This window comes from Bos grunniens, chromosome 2 (genome assembly GCF_055505025.1).
Source record: "Bos grunniens cultivar Pamir isolate PY7600 chromosome 2, Bosgru_T2T1.0, whole genome shotgun sequence".
Lineage (NCBI taxonomy): Eukaryota > Metazoa > Chordata > Mammalia > Artiodactyla > Bovidae > Bos > Bos grunniens.
In genome coordinates this window covers 122,312,281-122,328,379 of record NC_141166.1, presented here as the reverse complement: position 1 = coordinate 122,328,379, position 16,099 = coordinate 122,312,281, and the positions used below count along the sequence as shown (strand labels likewise).

General features: G+C 37.1%; 1 protein-coding gene across 2 annotated transcripts in view; it reads right to left on the bottom strand.

Annotated features, from left to right (window-relative positions):
• The window catches only part of PPP1R1C (protein phosphatase 1 regulatory inhibitor subunit 1C), a 127,781-nt gene extending 115,144 nt beyond the window's left edge, over window positions 1-12,637 (bottom strand). Inside the window, exons 1-2 of one of the 2 annotated variants that reach the window (XM_086361449.1) lie at window positions 12,466-12,637; window positions 10,498-10,579 (exon numbers count right to left, since the gene is read on the bottom strand). In XM_086361449.1, coding sequence (XP_086217575.1) covers window positions 10,498-10,579; window positions 12,466-12,546 — 163 coding nt within the window. In that variant the 5' untranslated portion in view covers window positions 12,547-12,637. The remainder of the gene's footprint in view (window positions 1-10,497; window positions 10,580-12,465) is intronic. The other variant, XM_086361440.1, reaches the window with a different exon arrangement.
• Between the last annotated feature and the right edge of the window lie 3,462 nt (window positions 12,638-16,099).

Sequence of the window (16,099 nt, the reverse complement as noted above, 5' to 3'; positions counted from 1 at the left end):
TGGAGGAATGAAGATACCATTAACAGATATGTTGAGTTCAACAGTTTAAATGTTGATGTTAATGTGGGGGGACACATTTCAGCTAGACATTGATTTTCAGGTGGTAGAGGAGGAGCTCACTTTCTGTATCTAATTATAACACTTCTGTATCTAATTATAATAATTCTCCCTGTATTCATGAATTATGAAAATGGGCACAAGAAACCTCCAAAATGAGAAAATAGTCAGAGTAACTAATATTCAATAAATGTAACTTATTTTTAAAGATACTCTTCTGATTAAAAAAAAAAATTACAAATCTCACTATTTGAATCTAGTAATCTAGTAATTTCAATGTTTTTTATTCATGAGTTTTCAAATAATGTGGTTAGTTTTTGATTTATTTCAAAGGGTTAGAAATTTAATAACTATTAGCTTTATTCCATTTGTAACCAGAATTCACAAAGCTTTTCTAGATACTTTGGTTCCTAGCCTATTTAAAGTCAGATCACTTATGGTGGAGGTAGAGTTTACGATATGAGTAAATAGCGTGTGATGTTTTTACACATAGTTAGGTATTTGGCTTATATGTGCATATGTATGTGTGTTTGTGCATGGGAATATTTGTGTGTGTGTGTCCTAATAGTTTATTCTTCAACAGGGGAAAATAGCATAAAGTGATGTTAAATCATTGAGGCAAATTATTCTAAAACTTGAATTCCAAAATAACTATTGTTCTCACTCTTCAATTTGTGTATTCAGTTGTTTTTATGAGCAGGTAGATATTTATTTATATGTAAAGAGTGTGATTATAAAATTGTTTCCCAAAATGATGGAAAATTGCTCCATCCAGAGAATGAAACAACAAAAACCCAGAAAGGTTACAAATTTCCTAGCTTTTCTTCGTTCGCACATTACATTTTCTTTAGCTTTCTTGCCAAGGTCAAACTGTCATTATATTCTAATCAGACTGTCAAGATATATCTCTTTGATAATGCAGGTTTTAGTAACTTATTTCATAAACAGCCTTAATAAGCACTATAATTGTCACTATATCGAATTACTAAAAGTGATATAAAGTCATTGAATTAAATTCATAGATAAACTTCTGTCCATAATACAGAAAAGATTCATAGATTTAACTTCTCCCAACACTTTTAAGGGCCTCTGAAACTCTAAGGAAGATATGAAGGGCCAAGCATGGAGAAGGCAATATGAACAAAGTGACTGGGAGGGAAGAGATGAATTTGGAGGTCCCTAATCTTGGCAGCTGGGATGTTTGCACCAAGACCTTCCTTTCTCTCCACCTCAGGCTTTTTGATCTCCAGGTGGACTATTTTCTCAAGTGCCGAGACAATGTAGTCTTACATCTGGTCAGAGTCCTGGTGTTTTCTCAGAAGATGGACTATAGTAACAGTGTATAGTAACAACTTCAAAAGGTAAAATTTCAGGTAGTATGGAAACTGATTTAGGAAGATATTTTCCAACATCTCTAAAATCTTAACCACATAGGTGCTTCCATCCCTTACAGCACTTTTTTTTTCTTTCTTTGTAGTTTTATCTGTGTAGTTTGACAGCCTTGAATGGAGCTTGCACCCTCCAAGTAAACCACAGTACCCACAGTATCCTACATGGAGCCCAGGCAGGCATCTGTCTGGACCCTGTGTGGGTATGTCAGCTTAAGCCCCAGGTAAATTCTGCTACCAAATTATGTCTTGTATTGCTGGAACAGCAACAGATCACTACTTGGTCAAAGTCATGAGTAGAAAATGGTAAGAGAAATGATAGAATATTCAAAGTTTGAAGCTTGCTCCTTAGCAAGTCTAAAATAAATACAGAAATAATTTTCTCCATTAACTACATGGCTTAGTTAGATTTGTTGTTGTTTGCGGGGAGCCGGCGTGAGGACCTCCGCCCATGGCAAAGGTCATGAGGAAGGAGGCTCGACATACGCAAAGGCGGGATCGAGCCTCAGGAGTCCCCCTGGAAATTCTTGAGCATCTACCCCCAAAACCAGAGTCTACCTACTTTACTACTTTGTGCTCTCACCTACACCTCTGACTTTATGGGGGGCTGTCCCCCACCACCTCTTTCAGAAAAAGAGTTAACTTACAGCTCCAGTTAATAATAATTCCTGGATGTGATAGGAGTGTTTCAACCTACAAACTCCTCTGAAGGTTCTCTAGCCTGCCTGACAGGCTTGTCCGGCCACATGTGATTACTCACAGCCTCCCAACTGTGAGAGGCACGAGATGCTTTAAACCTTCTAAAAACAGGTTCTTTAGAGAAGTTAGAAAACTATTAGTATAGTATAGTGGGATGATTAGAAATTGTTTTGGTGAAGGGTTTTTCATTTGTTGAGCCAATGTTTGTTGCTAAGTCTCCACATCCCCTGCCCTTACACACATTAATGAATATATAGAAGAAATAAGTATTAACCTTTGATATTAATCACATTAGACCTTAGGCTAAGTAAATTCTTTCCTTGATTAAAACCCACTACACCCTCACCCTATAGGTATGTAACTTTATCTGGTACCTTCAGAAGGTGGAGTCTTTTTTAGGAATAATCACCCCTGGAGAAAGAAGTGTCCTGGTTGACTGACCGCTGTCACAAGGAGAGGGTCATAAATTGTCAGCAGGCCCCCTGGCCAGAAGATGATGTAACACCCCTAAGACCTCTGTATACATTTGTATGAAGCACCTGACTTTGATAAAAGTCAGGACTGCTGACCCCGCATGACTTTTGCATAACATCTCAGTGTATAAAAGTAGACCATGGAAAATAAAGAATTGGGATCAGTTTCTCGAAATACTGGTCTCCCCATGTCGCTCTCTCTCTCAAACTCTGGCTGAGTCTCCATGTGGAGCGCAGAACCCACCAAGTTTACTAATTTTGCCTGGGCTTCTAAGATCCGACCGGGGAGGCCTCAGTGTCTCCTCTCCTTCGGGAGAACGGAAGGACGCCTGCGGCCTACGTAAGTGGTGCAAGCTTCTTGTCTTGAAGTTTTATTGGTCTCCCGCATAAACCAAGCTGCTCAGCCTCTTTTCTCCACTGAATTTTCCTACTGAGCTATCCTCATTCTATTACTCTTTACATCTCTAATTAATATCTAATTGAAGCTATTGTATCCTGATCCTCGCCGACGCCGTCCCCACTTCGAGCTCCCTGGATCAGCCAGGGCTGGACCTCGGCAGTTGTTGTTAGAGGTTTGATAATTTACTGTTCTGCTTGAATGTGACTATGAAATAGAGCAATTAGAAAGCTGTTAGAAACTTTTCCTATTTAAAATTTGATACCAAATGTCCCCTTAAGCTCCAGGAATGGCTGATTACAATGTCCTTCATGTGTACTATTGTGTAGAAACAAAAATGAACATCTGTTTATTCAGTGGATGTAGATTAGCCTTATTTCTAATGAATATATTTTATATTTAATGAAATTTGGTAGCGTTGGGAAAAAAACAAGTTTTAAAAGGGCGAGCCACTTTCTTGGCATAATGCAGGCAGTAAGTAGCCAACTGAGAGCCAGATCCAGGCCCGAGTGATCCCAGCATCTCTACTTTTAAGTAGCACATGCTTGCCTCTCCAAAATAATAGTTGCCATTTATCAAGCATCTAATATTTATACTGTATTTTACAACACTATAACCTAATTCCCCCAAACATCCTATGGTAAACATTTCTGTACTGAATTGAAATCTATCTTAAATTTTGCCACATACTGTTGATCTTACCACCAATATACATGTGTCAGATTATGCCTCAAGTAGGTTTCTGATGAGGTAAGGGATGGTGACTTACTATTTTATCCCCTAAAGCAGTTAACATTGTGCCTTAGCCAGAATAGGTGCCCCAAAAGTTTGATAGGTTGCCATTGGATTTGAAAATCTGTTTTTTATCCATTTAAATTTAATAGCCCATGAGCATTTAATATCTACTGGATACACTACTAATTTTAGTAGCTATATCTACTAGTTTGGAATAAATAGTAGACTTTTACTCTAATGCCAGTTCTTAAAAGCTTAAAGCCAAAAGATCAAAAAAAATCTACAGTTGTTTCCTAGAAAACTGAGCATGATAAATGCCTCTGTGTCTTGGTCAGAATTAATTGTACTGTGGTCTGGGCAGTTGGAATTTGTTATTACAGTTGTATCCTGGTTCACCCAGGTGTATTATTCTCTGTTACCTAGTCCACATGTTCCTTAAGGATTTAGAATAAGGACTCAGTGAATAGTTAATTGAATCGAATGTATAAATCAATAAATAGCTTTAAGAGTTGCAGGTGAGAGGAGTGTATTAGAATGACAAAGCCAAGCAGTGACTCAGATTAGATGGGAAAGTTTTGAGATTTAAATGAGTCTCGGGCTGCAATTTAATTAAGAGTATTTGGAAAATATGGAGACTGATTTGCACAAATGAGTCAGTCTAGACTAAGTCTTAAGAGTTGGCAAAGGAACCGAAAGAAGGAACCAAAGGAAGAAATCTTGGGCGGAATACACCACAAGGACAGTGTTTGGAAGGAGACGAGAGCAAGTGGAGTAGAAGCAAATGTGAGCAATCAAATGAGAGTTTAATATTGCTAAACGTTTTTTTATACTCCATATTTAATCTTCTTTCTTCCCGCACACTATTAGAAATATGAATTGCACTTTTTTTTTTTGGTGGTGCCAAGTGGTTTTCAGGATCTCAGCTCCCAGACCAGAGATTAAACCTGGACCCTTGGTAGTAAGTGTGGAATCTTAACCACTGGACCACCAGGAAATTGCCATGAATTGCATTTTTGATTGGATACAACCTTTCACAAAGATCTTTTGCTTGCAGTATATATTTCCATAACTTTATAGACATCAGTAGTGTTCTTGTTTTTTTTTTTAATTCCCAAGGACTCCTATTTCATGTAAATTATATTTGTAAACCAGACATGGTCAGTTGAATAAATATCACAGTATAAGACCCATAACAATTTCACAATTGTGTATCTTATCCTGATGAGGAATTAGGAGTTAATGGTACATTTTTTCTCTTATCAAGAATCACTGCCTCATGGGAACACTGATACTCCCTAATGCAGTCAGGACTGGAAAAGAGCTGGGCCATGTTCTGATAAGAAATGAAGGTTTTAGGAGAACTTAGCTTTTCTCAGTGTGGATATGATGATGCAGGGGGATCGCGTGTCTTCATTATCTATTTGGTTGCAGACACTGTGCTCTGCATTTTCTTACACCTCAATGTCCTATTTTTAAAAGGAGGAAACTGAGCCCACAGAGGTCAGCTGCACACCTAATGTCTCACTACCAAGAACTGGCAAAGCTGGAATTCAAACCCAAGTCTTACTCCAAAGGCATTGCTTTACCCACTACGAATACTGCCTTTCTGCATTGTGCAAAAGTACCTTAGGGTTATTTTACTTTCTGTATTATCCATGGGTAGGAAAACAGAGGCCAAGAAAAAGAAAGTGAATTGAACTTATCATCATTCTGTCATATTTCACTAAGGTATTTCTTTTTTTTTTTTTTATTCTTCCAATTTTATTTTATTTTTAAACTTTACATAATTGTATTAGTTTTGCCAAATATCAAAATGAATCCGCCACAGGTACACTAAGGTATTTCTAATCAAAATCAACATAAAAGGTCAGCAGTATATGAAAGTGGAAGTGTTACTCACTCAGGTGTCTCCAACTCTTTGTGACCCCATGGATTGTAGCCTGCCAGCCTCCTTTGTCCAGAGAATTCTCTAGGCAAGAATATTGGGGTAGCCATTCCCTTCTCCAGGAGATCTTCCCAACCCAGGGATCAAACCTGTGTCTCTTGCATTGCAGGTGGATTCTTTACCATGTGAGCTACCAGGGAAGCCCATACTATTATTCAAAGTGGGCAAAAGTAGTAATCCTGCTGATATAAAACAGCACTACTTCATAGTTTTATAACTTGCCCCTTTCATTTTGCTTTCATTTAGTTTAAAGATTATACCAGTCCTTTGAATACAAAGTATAGTAGACTTTGACATGACTAAGGACTCGACGGAGAAGGCAGTGGCACCCCACTCCAGTACTCTTGCCTGGAAAATCCCATGGACGGAGGAGCCTGGTAGGCTGCAGTCCATGGGGTTGCTAAGAGTCGGACACGACTGAGCGACTTCACTTTCACTGTTCACTTTCATGCATTGGAGGAGGAAATGGCAACCCACTCCAGGGACAGCGTGGCCTGTTGGGCTGCCGTCTATGGGGTTGCACAGAGTCGGACACAACTGAAGCGACTTAGGAACCTCATCTTTGGCTCACAATTATTCCTATTGATTGGGCCATTAGGCTGCACAGACCGAACAGTTATGGGAAAATAAATCAATCAATTGTACAGTATATGAACCTCTGAAAGCCACATGCATCACTTATGTTTAAATCATTGAGCATGGTTTGACATTCAATAACTCGTAAAAATAACTGCTGAGGAGAAAAAAAAACAGGCTTTTCTGACAGTCATTAGAAATTAATACCAGTTAAACCTTGAATAGTCTACAAACATTGGCCCTTTCTTTCTTCTGTACTGTCATTAATATTCATAAGACAAAATAAATGCTGGAAAATGAACAATAATTGTGGATCAGAAGGTATTACAACCTTATTCTCAAAGAAGATGAGAAAAAAGAATGAAACAAAACTGTATGGACTCTGGGTCCAGCACAGCTTTTACTTGAATACATTTGATTGGAGGTCCCTGGGAATGACAAGACCCTTCAGGTCTGGGGCTGAGATGTCTTCTTCATCCTTAATATTCCCAGGAAAGTCCTCAGTGTGATTTCTGGAACTTGCACTCAAAGTGCCTATTGCCTTTGGACTATAAATCATTCATTTTGTAAAACAGAGGGTCTCCATGAAGAGAGATTATGAGCATATGAATGCCCTAACACTACAAATAAACCTTCACTCTAACTTGATGACCTGCAAAACCTCCCATCATCAAAAATTCCTGGAGCCTCTCTGTTTGAACAACTCAGTCTAATAAGTCCAGCAATATTCTCCTGTGTCTCAGGATTTTAAATTGAGAGCCTTGAAAATCTTATTAATTAACTTACTGTCAGATTCCTGAAATGAAAGCTTCATTTAGAAAGTCACACGCTACGTCCACAATGAACTATGGCTTCTTTTTTCAGTGTGTGGAGACAAACAGCCCAGTCAATTGGAAATCCCAGTTGTCTTTACGAATAGACTTACTCTCAAGGTTGAAAGGAGATACTAAGCTATTGAATTCATATGTCTTATGTTAAGTAATTTTTAGGAACATGATGCATACGAGAAAATACTTTTGTATTTACTCCTCATTTCTAAGAATATGTGGAGCAAAAAGTGTGGAAGCATCCAGTAGTTTTGGCATCATTTAGAAGTTTGTTGTAGATCTAATAGGTGAAACTAGACATGTAATGTAAAACGGGGGATGTTTATTGAACTCCCTCTACCACAGCCAAATTTGGGGGAGACTGATTTTCTCTTCCAGCAATCCTCACAGCATTAATTTGTAACCAAGCAGGACTTGTTGTTGGATATTTTGCAAGTATAAACAATAAGGGTAGATTAAATGAGTTTGCATGAATTGTAGTGAATGATTTGTTTTAAATTATTTCACTCAGGTGAAAGTCTTTGATTTTTTTCAGACCCCTTTCTAATTAGAGAAACATATTTAAGATAAGAAAGTAAAATTTTAATAGAATATTAGCCATGGAGCTCAAATACAGAAAGCTGTTCATTTAATGGGAAATAAATTAGCAAATTTATTCCTGCTGAAAACAAAGAATTGTAATTTGATCCTGTATCTTTGAAGTGCTAAGCATTTTAAAATCATTTTTCAGCATGTTATCTCAGTAAATATTAACTTATATTTGGTTGAATAAAAGGTGCAAATGATATGTACCTATAGTTTACAGATAAATGAATAGGTAATTTTAGAGCAATTTTTCTGTCACTGCCTTTGCTCTAGTGGCTGACTTCTCCTAGAACCTCTCTAATTTTCAATACCAAATAATTTTAGGAATTAATATAGTTTTTTATAAAAAAATTATTTATTCTAAAATAACTCTTCATTTACTCTTATCAATAGAAATTCATTTAATCACCGTTTAAAATTTTATTTATTTATTTGGCTATGCTTCTGTGACTTGTGGGATTCTTAGTTCCCCAGGGATTTGAACTCATAGCAGTGAAGCCCAGAATCCTAACCACTAGGTCACCATGGAACTCCCTCCTCACCTTTTTAAATACACAATTTCTAGATTTAAACATTACCCTAGAAAACATTTGAAAAGATGAAATTTGTCTATGGTGTGCCTCTACACCCACATCTCTGGCTTCTAGTATCTTTCTGTTACCATTGGCTGTTTAGAGTCATTCCAACCCTCTCCACCAGAAAGACACACCCTTCACTTTTAAATTTTTTAAGTATGATGCTTTCAATTTAATATTTTTTGTCTTGTGTCCCATTACTTTGAATTAAATTAACTAATCTCTGCTGGAGGGGGATACATCCTTAACAGGTTATACAAATGTTTCTGTGGTGCTTCTACTGCTGAGAATTCTAGGCCATTGGTAAGAAAGAGACTGATGTGCCTTTTTGTTGCTCCTGGAATTTTAATCAGGTGCCCTCCTCATCTATGTGTTTACACAAGCAAAGATGAACTTGGAAACAGTCTGGTTTACATGTTGAAATATCTTTCTATCAAATGTAAACAGAATGCATATGTATTTCTAATCTAAAATTAAATCATTCTTTCAAATATTCTTTTATAACAGACTATTTCTGCAAACTCCTTATAGTAAGCTATATCTAATTCATTTAATAATGATTATATCAGTCTTATCATATGAATTGGAAAGATCTGTTCATCATGTCTTTAAAATGGAAAATTTAATTTCCTTTGCTTCATTAATTGACAATAAATATTTTCAGAGATTTGAATTTTAAACAGCATTAATGATAGGTGATTCCAAAATACTCATATGGGTCCTGGGCAATTTCAATACATTGAAGAGACTTGTTTAATTGCCAGAATTTAAAGCTGCACCTGATTTTTAATTGTCAAAGAACACATTGCTTTTGAGGACAACAAGCAGCAACTGCTTTTAAAAGCTCATTTAACAATTAACTTTTTTGTTTGTTTTTGCTGTTATCATTTGTTTGATAGAGTGTTCATATAATATTTGAAACAAAGAACTGTTCGATAGGGAAGAAACATTTAGTACAGATGAAATTATGAAGATTCTGTTCTTCTTGTTATGTCTTTTCAAGGTTAGCATCGAGAGGTTCTAGGACACTGTAGAGAAGTCAGCCATCTTTTCAAGGTTAGCATAGAGAGGTTCTAGGAGAAGTCAGCCACTAGAGCAAAGGCAGTGACAGAAAATTGCTCTAAAATTACCTATTCATTTATCTGTAAACTATAAGTACATATCATTTGCACCTTTTATTCAACCAAATATAAGTTAATATTTACTGAGATAACATGCTGAAAAATGATTTTAAAATGCTTAGCACTTCAAAGATACAGGATCAAATTACAATTCTTTGTTTTCAGCAGGAATAAATTTGCTAATTTATTTCCCATTAAATGAACAGCTTTCTGTATTTGAGCTCCATGGCTAATATTCTATTAAAATTTTACTTTCTTATCTTAAATATGTTTCTCTAATTAGAAAGGGGTCTGAAAAAAATCAAAGACTTTCACCTGAGTGAAATAATTTAAAACAAATCATTCACTACAATTCATGCAAACTCATTTAATCTACCCTTATTGTTTATACTTGCAAAATATCCAACAACAAGTCCTGCTTGGTTACAAATTAATGCTGTGAGGATTGCTGTCTTTTGTTTCTAGAAACAGCACTTAAATGTGAGATTAAAATCACCCCCATTCAATAAGTACTTGTTTGTGTATTGCAGATCATAGTCCTTTATCAGGAATAATAATGCAGCTTTACTTTTTATGGGAAATGGAGAATAAAATCTCAACAAATGGATGCAACTCTTCAGAATGGCCCTCAAATGGGCAGTGCTGAAAATTGATCTGGTTACTTGTCAGTTGCATTATTCAGAGATGACATCAGCATCAAAGCTGTATCCAATTGTGGCTCATTGCCCACCCCGTGACAACCTTTGATAAATTAAAAAACCTACTCCATAAAGATATAAGCATCTCCGGGGTTGTAATTTGAGCTATGAAACCTAATTAAGCAACTTTCCACGAGGCTCATTAATAAGTACTGAACCAGGTTCTATACAAACACCTGAACACATGACTGTGAATGCTAACAAAACATTTCATAGTATATCACCACCAATAAGTTATTCTAGAGGAAAAGCAGTTAGATGAGACAGTTTTCATAGTATCTATTTCTGATTTTGTTTATATTGGCTTGTTAGATTATTTCTAACTGAAAAACAGAATTGAAATCTTTTGACAATGGCATGCTCTTTGATGTTCTTCAAACAATTCTATTGCTTTGGTACATAAGATATTATGCATCTTTACCTGGAGGGTTATGTTCATTGAGAATCACAAGTGATGCTGGTGTAGGTCTTCTTTTCCTGATCTGGGAACAATAAAGAACCAGCTAAGGTCAGAGTCAGTTGCTGCTCCAGGCTACTCTATACCTTGCAAGCCTATCCCATCCTCATCTTTCCCCAATATAGAGAGTAAATTTCTGGGAGGCACACAGTAGGTTGCTCAATAATTTTATTTTCAATAAAAAAAAGTTAGACAGTAGAACTGGCAGATGCTAGTATCACCTTCTTTAATCAAAAACTACATTTTCACCGAACAGAAATAGTTGTATGTAATCAAATGATGCCACCAAATATTAAGGCTGAAGTGCAGTGAAGGTACAGGGATGACTTGCTAATTTCAGTAGCTCTCTTGGAGCCTCGTACATTGATGGTGCTTTCAAGATCCATTACCCTTATTTCTAAACAGGGTAAGGGCAGCTTGCTGCTGCTAAGTCGCTGCAGTTGTGTCCAACTCTGTGCGACCCCACAGACGGCACCCACCAGGCTCCCCCGTCCCTGGGATTTTCCAGGCAAGAACACTGGAGTGGGTTGCCATTTCCCTCTCCAACGCATGAAAGTGAAAAGTAAAAGTGAAGTCGCTCAGTCATGTCCGACCCTTAGCGACCCCATGGACTGCAGACTACCAGGCACCTCTGTCCATGGGATTTTCCAGGCAAGAGTACTGAAGTGGGTTGCCATTGCCATCACCCAAGAGCAGCTTAGAAAACTCAAATTTCCAGCTGGTTAAATTTAACAGCATACATACTTAACTTCAATTCATATTTTAAACTTTTCTTATTTTCTAGATTATTGTTTAGAACAAATTAACAAAGAATGAACATGGCTCTTACAGAAGTATATAATTCATTTAAAACTAATAGATTTGGTTTGTGGTGGTTTTTTCCCCTTATTTTAAGAGTTACAGGAACATATTATTAGAATTTCTAATGTATCCTTGATTATTTAAATACGTAAGTAAATTCCCAAATTAGTAGAATAGTGGATAAATTTTACTAACAATATCTTGTCCAGGATAGAACCAATGCTCCATTTAACATAGATACAGATTCAAGGTTGCATCTATCTGGCTTGAGTTTGGGTGAATCTACTTCAGATTATCAAAACATCCTAGGAAGATAAAAGTCTCAGATTCAATAATTATTTTCAAGACTTTGTATATAATATTTGTAAAAGGATTCAGGAATAAGTCAAGTTTTAAGAAATTAATAATTATATAGGCAAAAATTTTATTACAAATGATCTTTTTACTAGTTGCATTGAATCAAGAGTCTAAGTAAATCTGAATATGAAAGGTGATACAGTACACCAGCCTCCCATGAAGACAGAAAGAGATAGAAATAAAAATATATAGATATATTTAACTTGGAAAAATATCCAGGTTGTGTTAAAATACTATTTTTAATATCTGAATAAAATGTTTTTAAAATTATACACATACCTACGATCCTGTATTACATATATTTATAGTTGCTGCTTTTGATACACAATGAAAACAAAAAATATTAAGCCCATGATCTGAAATTACTGAGATTTAATGCTTTCATTGTTAGGTGAATATTTTGATTTGTATAAATAAAAAAATAAAAGCCTTCTAATTCTGAAAAATAGTATAAGTTTCTCTAAATATTGAAGCTGTTATTTCAATAAACAAAAGCAAACAGATTTTTGGATCCAAATCTATATTGGTAATGTGATCATTTTTCCTTAAGGGGTGCTAATTTTGTATCACATGAAATACTGCATTTAGCCAATAGTTCCTTCAGTGAAACTCAAATACAAGTGCATATGAGAGCAAACTTATTTCTCATTCACATATTCTGGAAAGTCACAAAGTTAGGCAAATTCAAGAGGTAGAGAAGCTTTTAATTAATAACAAGAATGAATGTCTGTATTACTTATGTATAGGAACTGATCCCCACCCAGTTCCACTTACCTGCTCAGCTGCTTCAGGTGCAATCTGACTCTGGAATAAAGGCACAGCAAATTGTATCTTTTTGGGACTGTTTGGCTCCATAATAATGATGAGAATTAGTCAGAGATGTGAAGGACTCAGGAAGATGAACCCCAGGTGGTGTCTGGGATGTGTTTCCTCAGGCGCACTCCACCCAGCCACACAGAGTGCTTTGTAATAAATAGCTGTAATTCCAGAGCGAGCAAGTGAAGATGCCAAGGTCTGAATAACTCTCTTCTTCAACATCCACAGTGATGCATGGCTTGCCTGTTCCCCACCAATCCCTTAGATCCTCTCAGCACAATACAGAAAGGAACAAGCTAATTGTGTGGCTCTTCACTAATATACACATGCCAAGCATTCACTCAGCAGCTAATTGAAAATGCAATGCTAGCCTTGAAGGACCTGCTGCCCTGGGATTTGAAAGAAAGGCTCTATCCACTGTACATTACTAAGCGGCTGCTCAAAAGTGCATTGTAAGCTCCCTCTGAGTATTGCAGGGATGGGCCATTCATTATTGATGAACATAAAGCAGGAAGTTTTTAGAGTTGGGGGCAGGGTTTGGATATAGAGTCACTTCATTTCTCTCGGAGTACCTTATCAGTCAGACACCTTAGTTATTTCAGATCCAGCTACCAAACTGATGAATGGCCATGGAGGGTAAGCCACAACCAATAATATCAGCTGTATTTATGCTGTGAGATCTCCTTAGGTAAGACTGATCACGAGAGACAGAGCATCTGTTGTGTAGTGAGAACATTACCCTCCTGGCTGAGCAAATCTCAGTTCAAGTTCCATTTCTACTACCAACAAGTTCTGTGGCCTCAAGCAAATCAGAGGCAATGTCTTGGCCCCTACACCTTCCTCAGAAAAACAAGGGGTTTAGACTTGATGACCTTTAAGCTCCTGTTCTGTTCCAGCATTCTATAATTATAGTCCACAATTTTCATTAGAGTGAAAAGTATTAGACTGCTAAATTTAGCAAATTGCTTGAAAGTCACTGCTGCTGCAGTGACCTCTATTTCCTGATGGCGCCAGTTATAGCCTCTGATTTGGAAGAATACAGAAGTGACTAGACATCAGTGGAAACCTGATGGGATCCAATACTGTGATTCATTGTTAATAATGGGGATATATGCAAACAAAACGTCTTAGGAGAGAAAAGTGTAAAGGGGGAAATCTTCAGAATGATACAGTCATATGATCAGGATTACGGTCATATTAGCTAGTGGTGAAGGTAGAGGGGTCAAATGGCCTGCTCTTCACATCTGTTAATATATAAGGGGAAACAATAGCATAGCCAGATGGTCTCATGCATTCAACTCCTTTTGCAAAGGAAGCCTGAAAATGACGCTGCTTTAACAGAAGAAAGAACTTGAGTTCTCTATTTCCTTATTGAAAGATAGTGTTTGATGAATGCTAGATTTTTTAACACAGATTTTTCAATATGTTTTGGACTTGAAATGGCAATCCACTCCAGCACTCTTGCCTGGAAAATCCCATGGACGGAGGACCCTGATAGGCTACAGTCCACGGGGTCGTGAAGAATCAGTCGGACACGACTGAGCGACTTCAGTTTCACTTTCACATCTCAGTTCAGTTCAGTTCAGTCACTCAGTCGTGTCCGACTCTTCATGACCCCATGAATCACAGCACGCCAGGGCTCCCTGTCCATCACCATTTAGACATTTGTTATTATTCCAGATATTTACAAATGAAGTTTTTTCTCTTTTTTAAAAAAAATTTGAGTCCATACCCAGAATCCATTTTAATGATTTAAGTATGCAGCGTTCTGTGGAAAGATTATAGAAAGTGATATACATGTTACTCAAGTAGTTTTCTATACCCTCTAGGGGAAAAAAGCAAACGAAAATGTGGATGTGTAAGCACTTCCAGGTGGAGAACACTGCTGACAAGCAAGAAATCTTGTGATGGGTTCATCTTTATAGTTTCAAGAAGAAACTTATAAATTACATTTTGTGTAACAGTTTACAAATGAAAATATGAATTGATATCATTAAAGGAGTTATTTCGCCTATGTATTTCTTCAAATTACGTGTAAGGAAAATAGGACAATTTCTAGTGAGTAGTTAATCCAAAACTTCATTTAGTGTAATAATTAAGAGGATGCACTTGGTAGCCTTGAGTTCAAATCCTGTTTCTACTACTTGGTTTATCAAGGTGGAGCAGTAAGAGAACTTCCTTTTAGTGAAGTTTAGATGGATTAAATGAGTTTATTTAAAATGAGTTATTTGCAAAAGCTCATTACAAGGCCAGCACACCATAACCACTGAGTAAAATAGCTAGATCTTTCAAATTTTACAATTTTTCAAATTTTACAATTTTAATCTGGATTACAATGTATCTCTACCTATTTAGAATAATTTGATATCAGTTAGAACAATAGATGGTCAAGTGAAATACCGCATGTGCATTACAGCATAAACATCACTGAACAATCCTCAATAACTAATTCTCTGTTTTGAATAGTTTGGCCAGAAATAATACCGTAAATAGTATTGACTGTCTAGACCCTTTAGGGAGAAGGCAATGGCACCCCACTCCAGTACTCTTGCCTGGAAAATCCCATGGATGGAGGAGCCTGGTAGGCTGCAGTCCATGGGGTGGCTAAGAGTCGGACACGACTGAGCGACTTCACTTGCACTTTTCACTTTCATGCATTGGAGAAGGAAATGGCCACCCACTCCAGTGTTCTTGCCTGGAGAATCCCAGGCAAGGCGGAACCTGGTGGGCTGCCACCTATGGGGTCGCACAGAGTCAGACACAACTGAAGCGACTTAGCAGCAGTAGCAGCAGCAGGCCCTTTAAGCTGCTTCTTCATCAGGCCAACTCCCGTGCATACTTCAGGCCTCAGCTGAGTGTTACTGCTTCTAGGTAGCTTTCATAGACCTCCTCCTACCCAGATTGCCTTTAGAGCCACCTCTTCTGTGTTCCCAAAGCACTCACAATATCTCTACTTAGTACAATAACTGCTGGTCTGTCTTTTAACTGTTTGGCATTTTCAGAGCCGCTCATTCACACAGCAAGTGTTTGTTGAGAAGATACTGCAACCTACTCCATGCCAGGCTTTTTGCTGTGGCATTAAAGGAGACATTGTGTTAAAGGTGTTTGAAGTCCTTTTAAAGCTAAATTATTATTCCAAGAACCACTTAAAATGCAACTTAAATTTGAAATAATCTAAAAAGTTTAATATGTTTATATGGGGAGTATAGTTCCCTGCTGGCTCAGCTGGTAAGGAATCCGCCTGCAATGTGGGAGACTTGGGTTCAGTCCCTGGGTTGGGAAGATCCCCTGGAGAAAGGAAAGCCTACCCACTCCAGTATTCTGGCCTAGAGAATTCCATAGACTGTACACTCCATGGGGTCACAAAGAGTCCGACTTTTTTAATTTAAATTTAAATAGTTATGGTAAATATTCGGTGAACATTTTTTTCTTCCTGTTACAGATAATAGTAATAGTGACGCTTACTATGTGCCAGGCACAATTCTAAGTGCTTTGTCTGTATTAACTTATTGAATATTATTAACTTATTCATAACAACTCTTTGAGCTAGGTACTTTTGCCATCTCTAATTTGAAATGAAGAAACCGAGGAT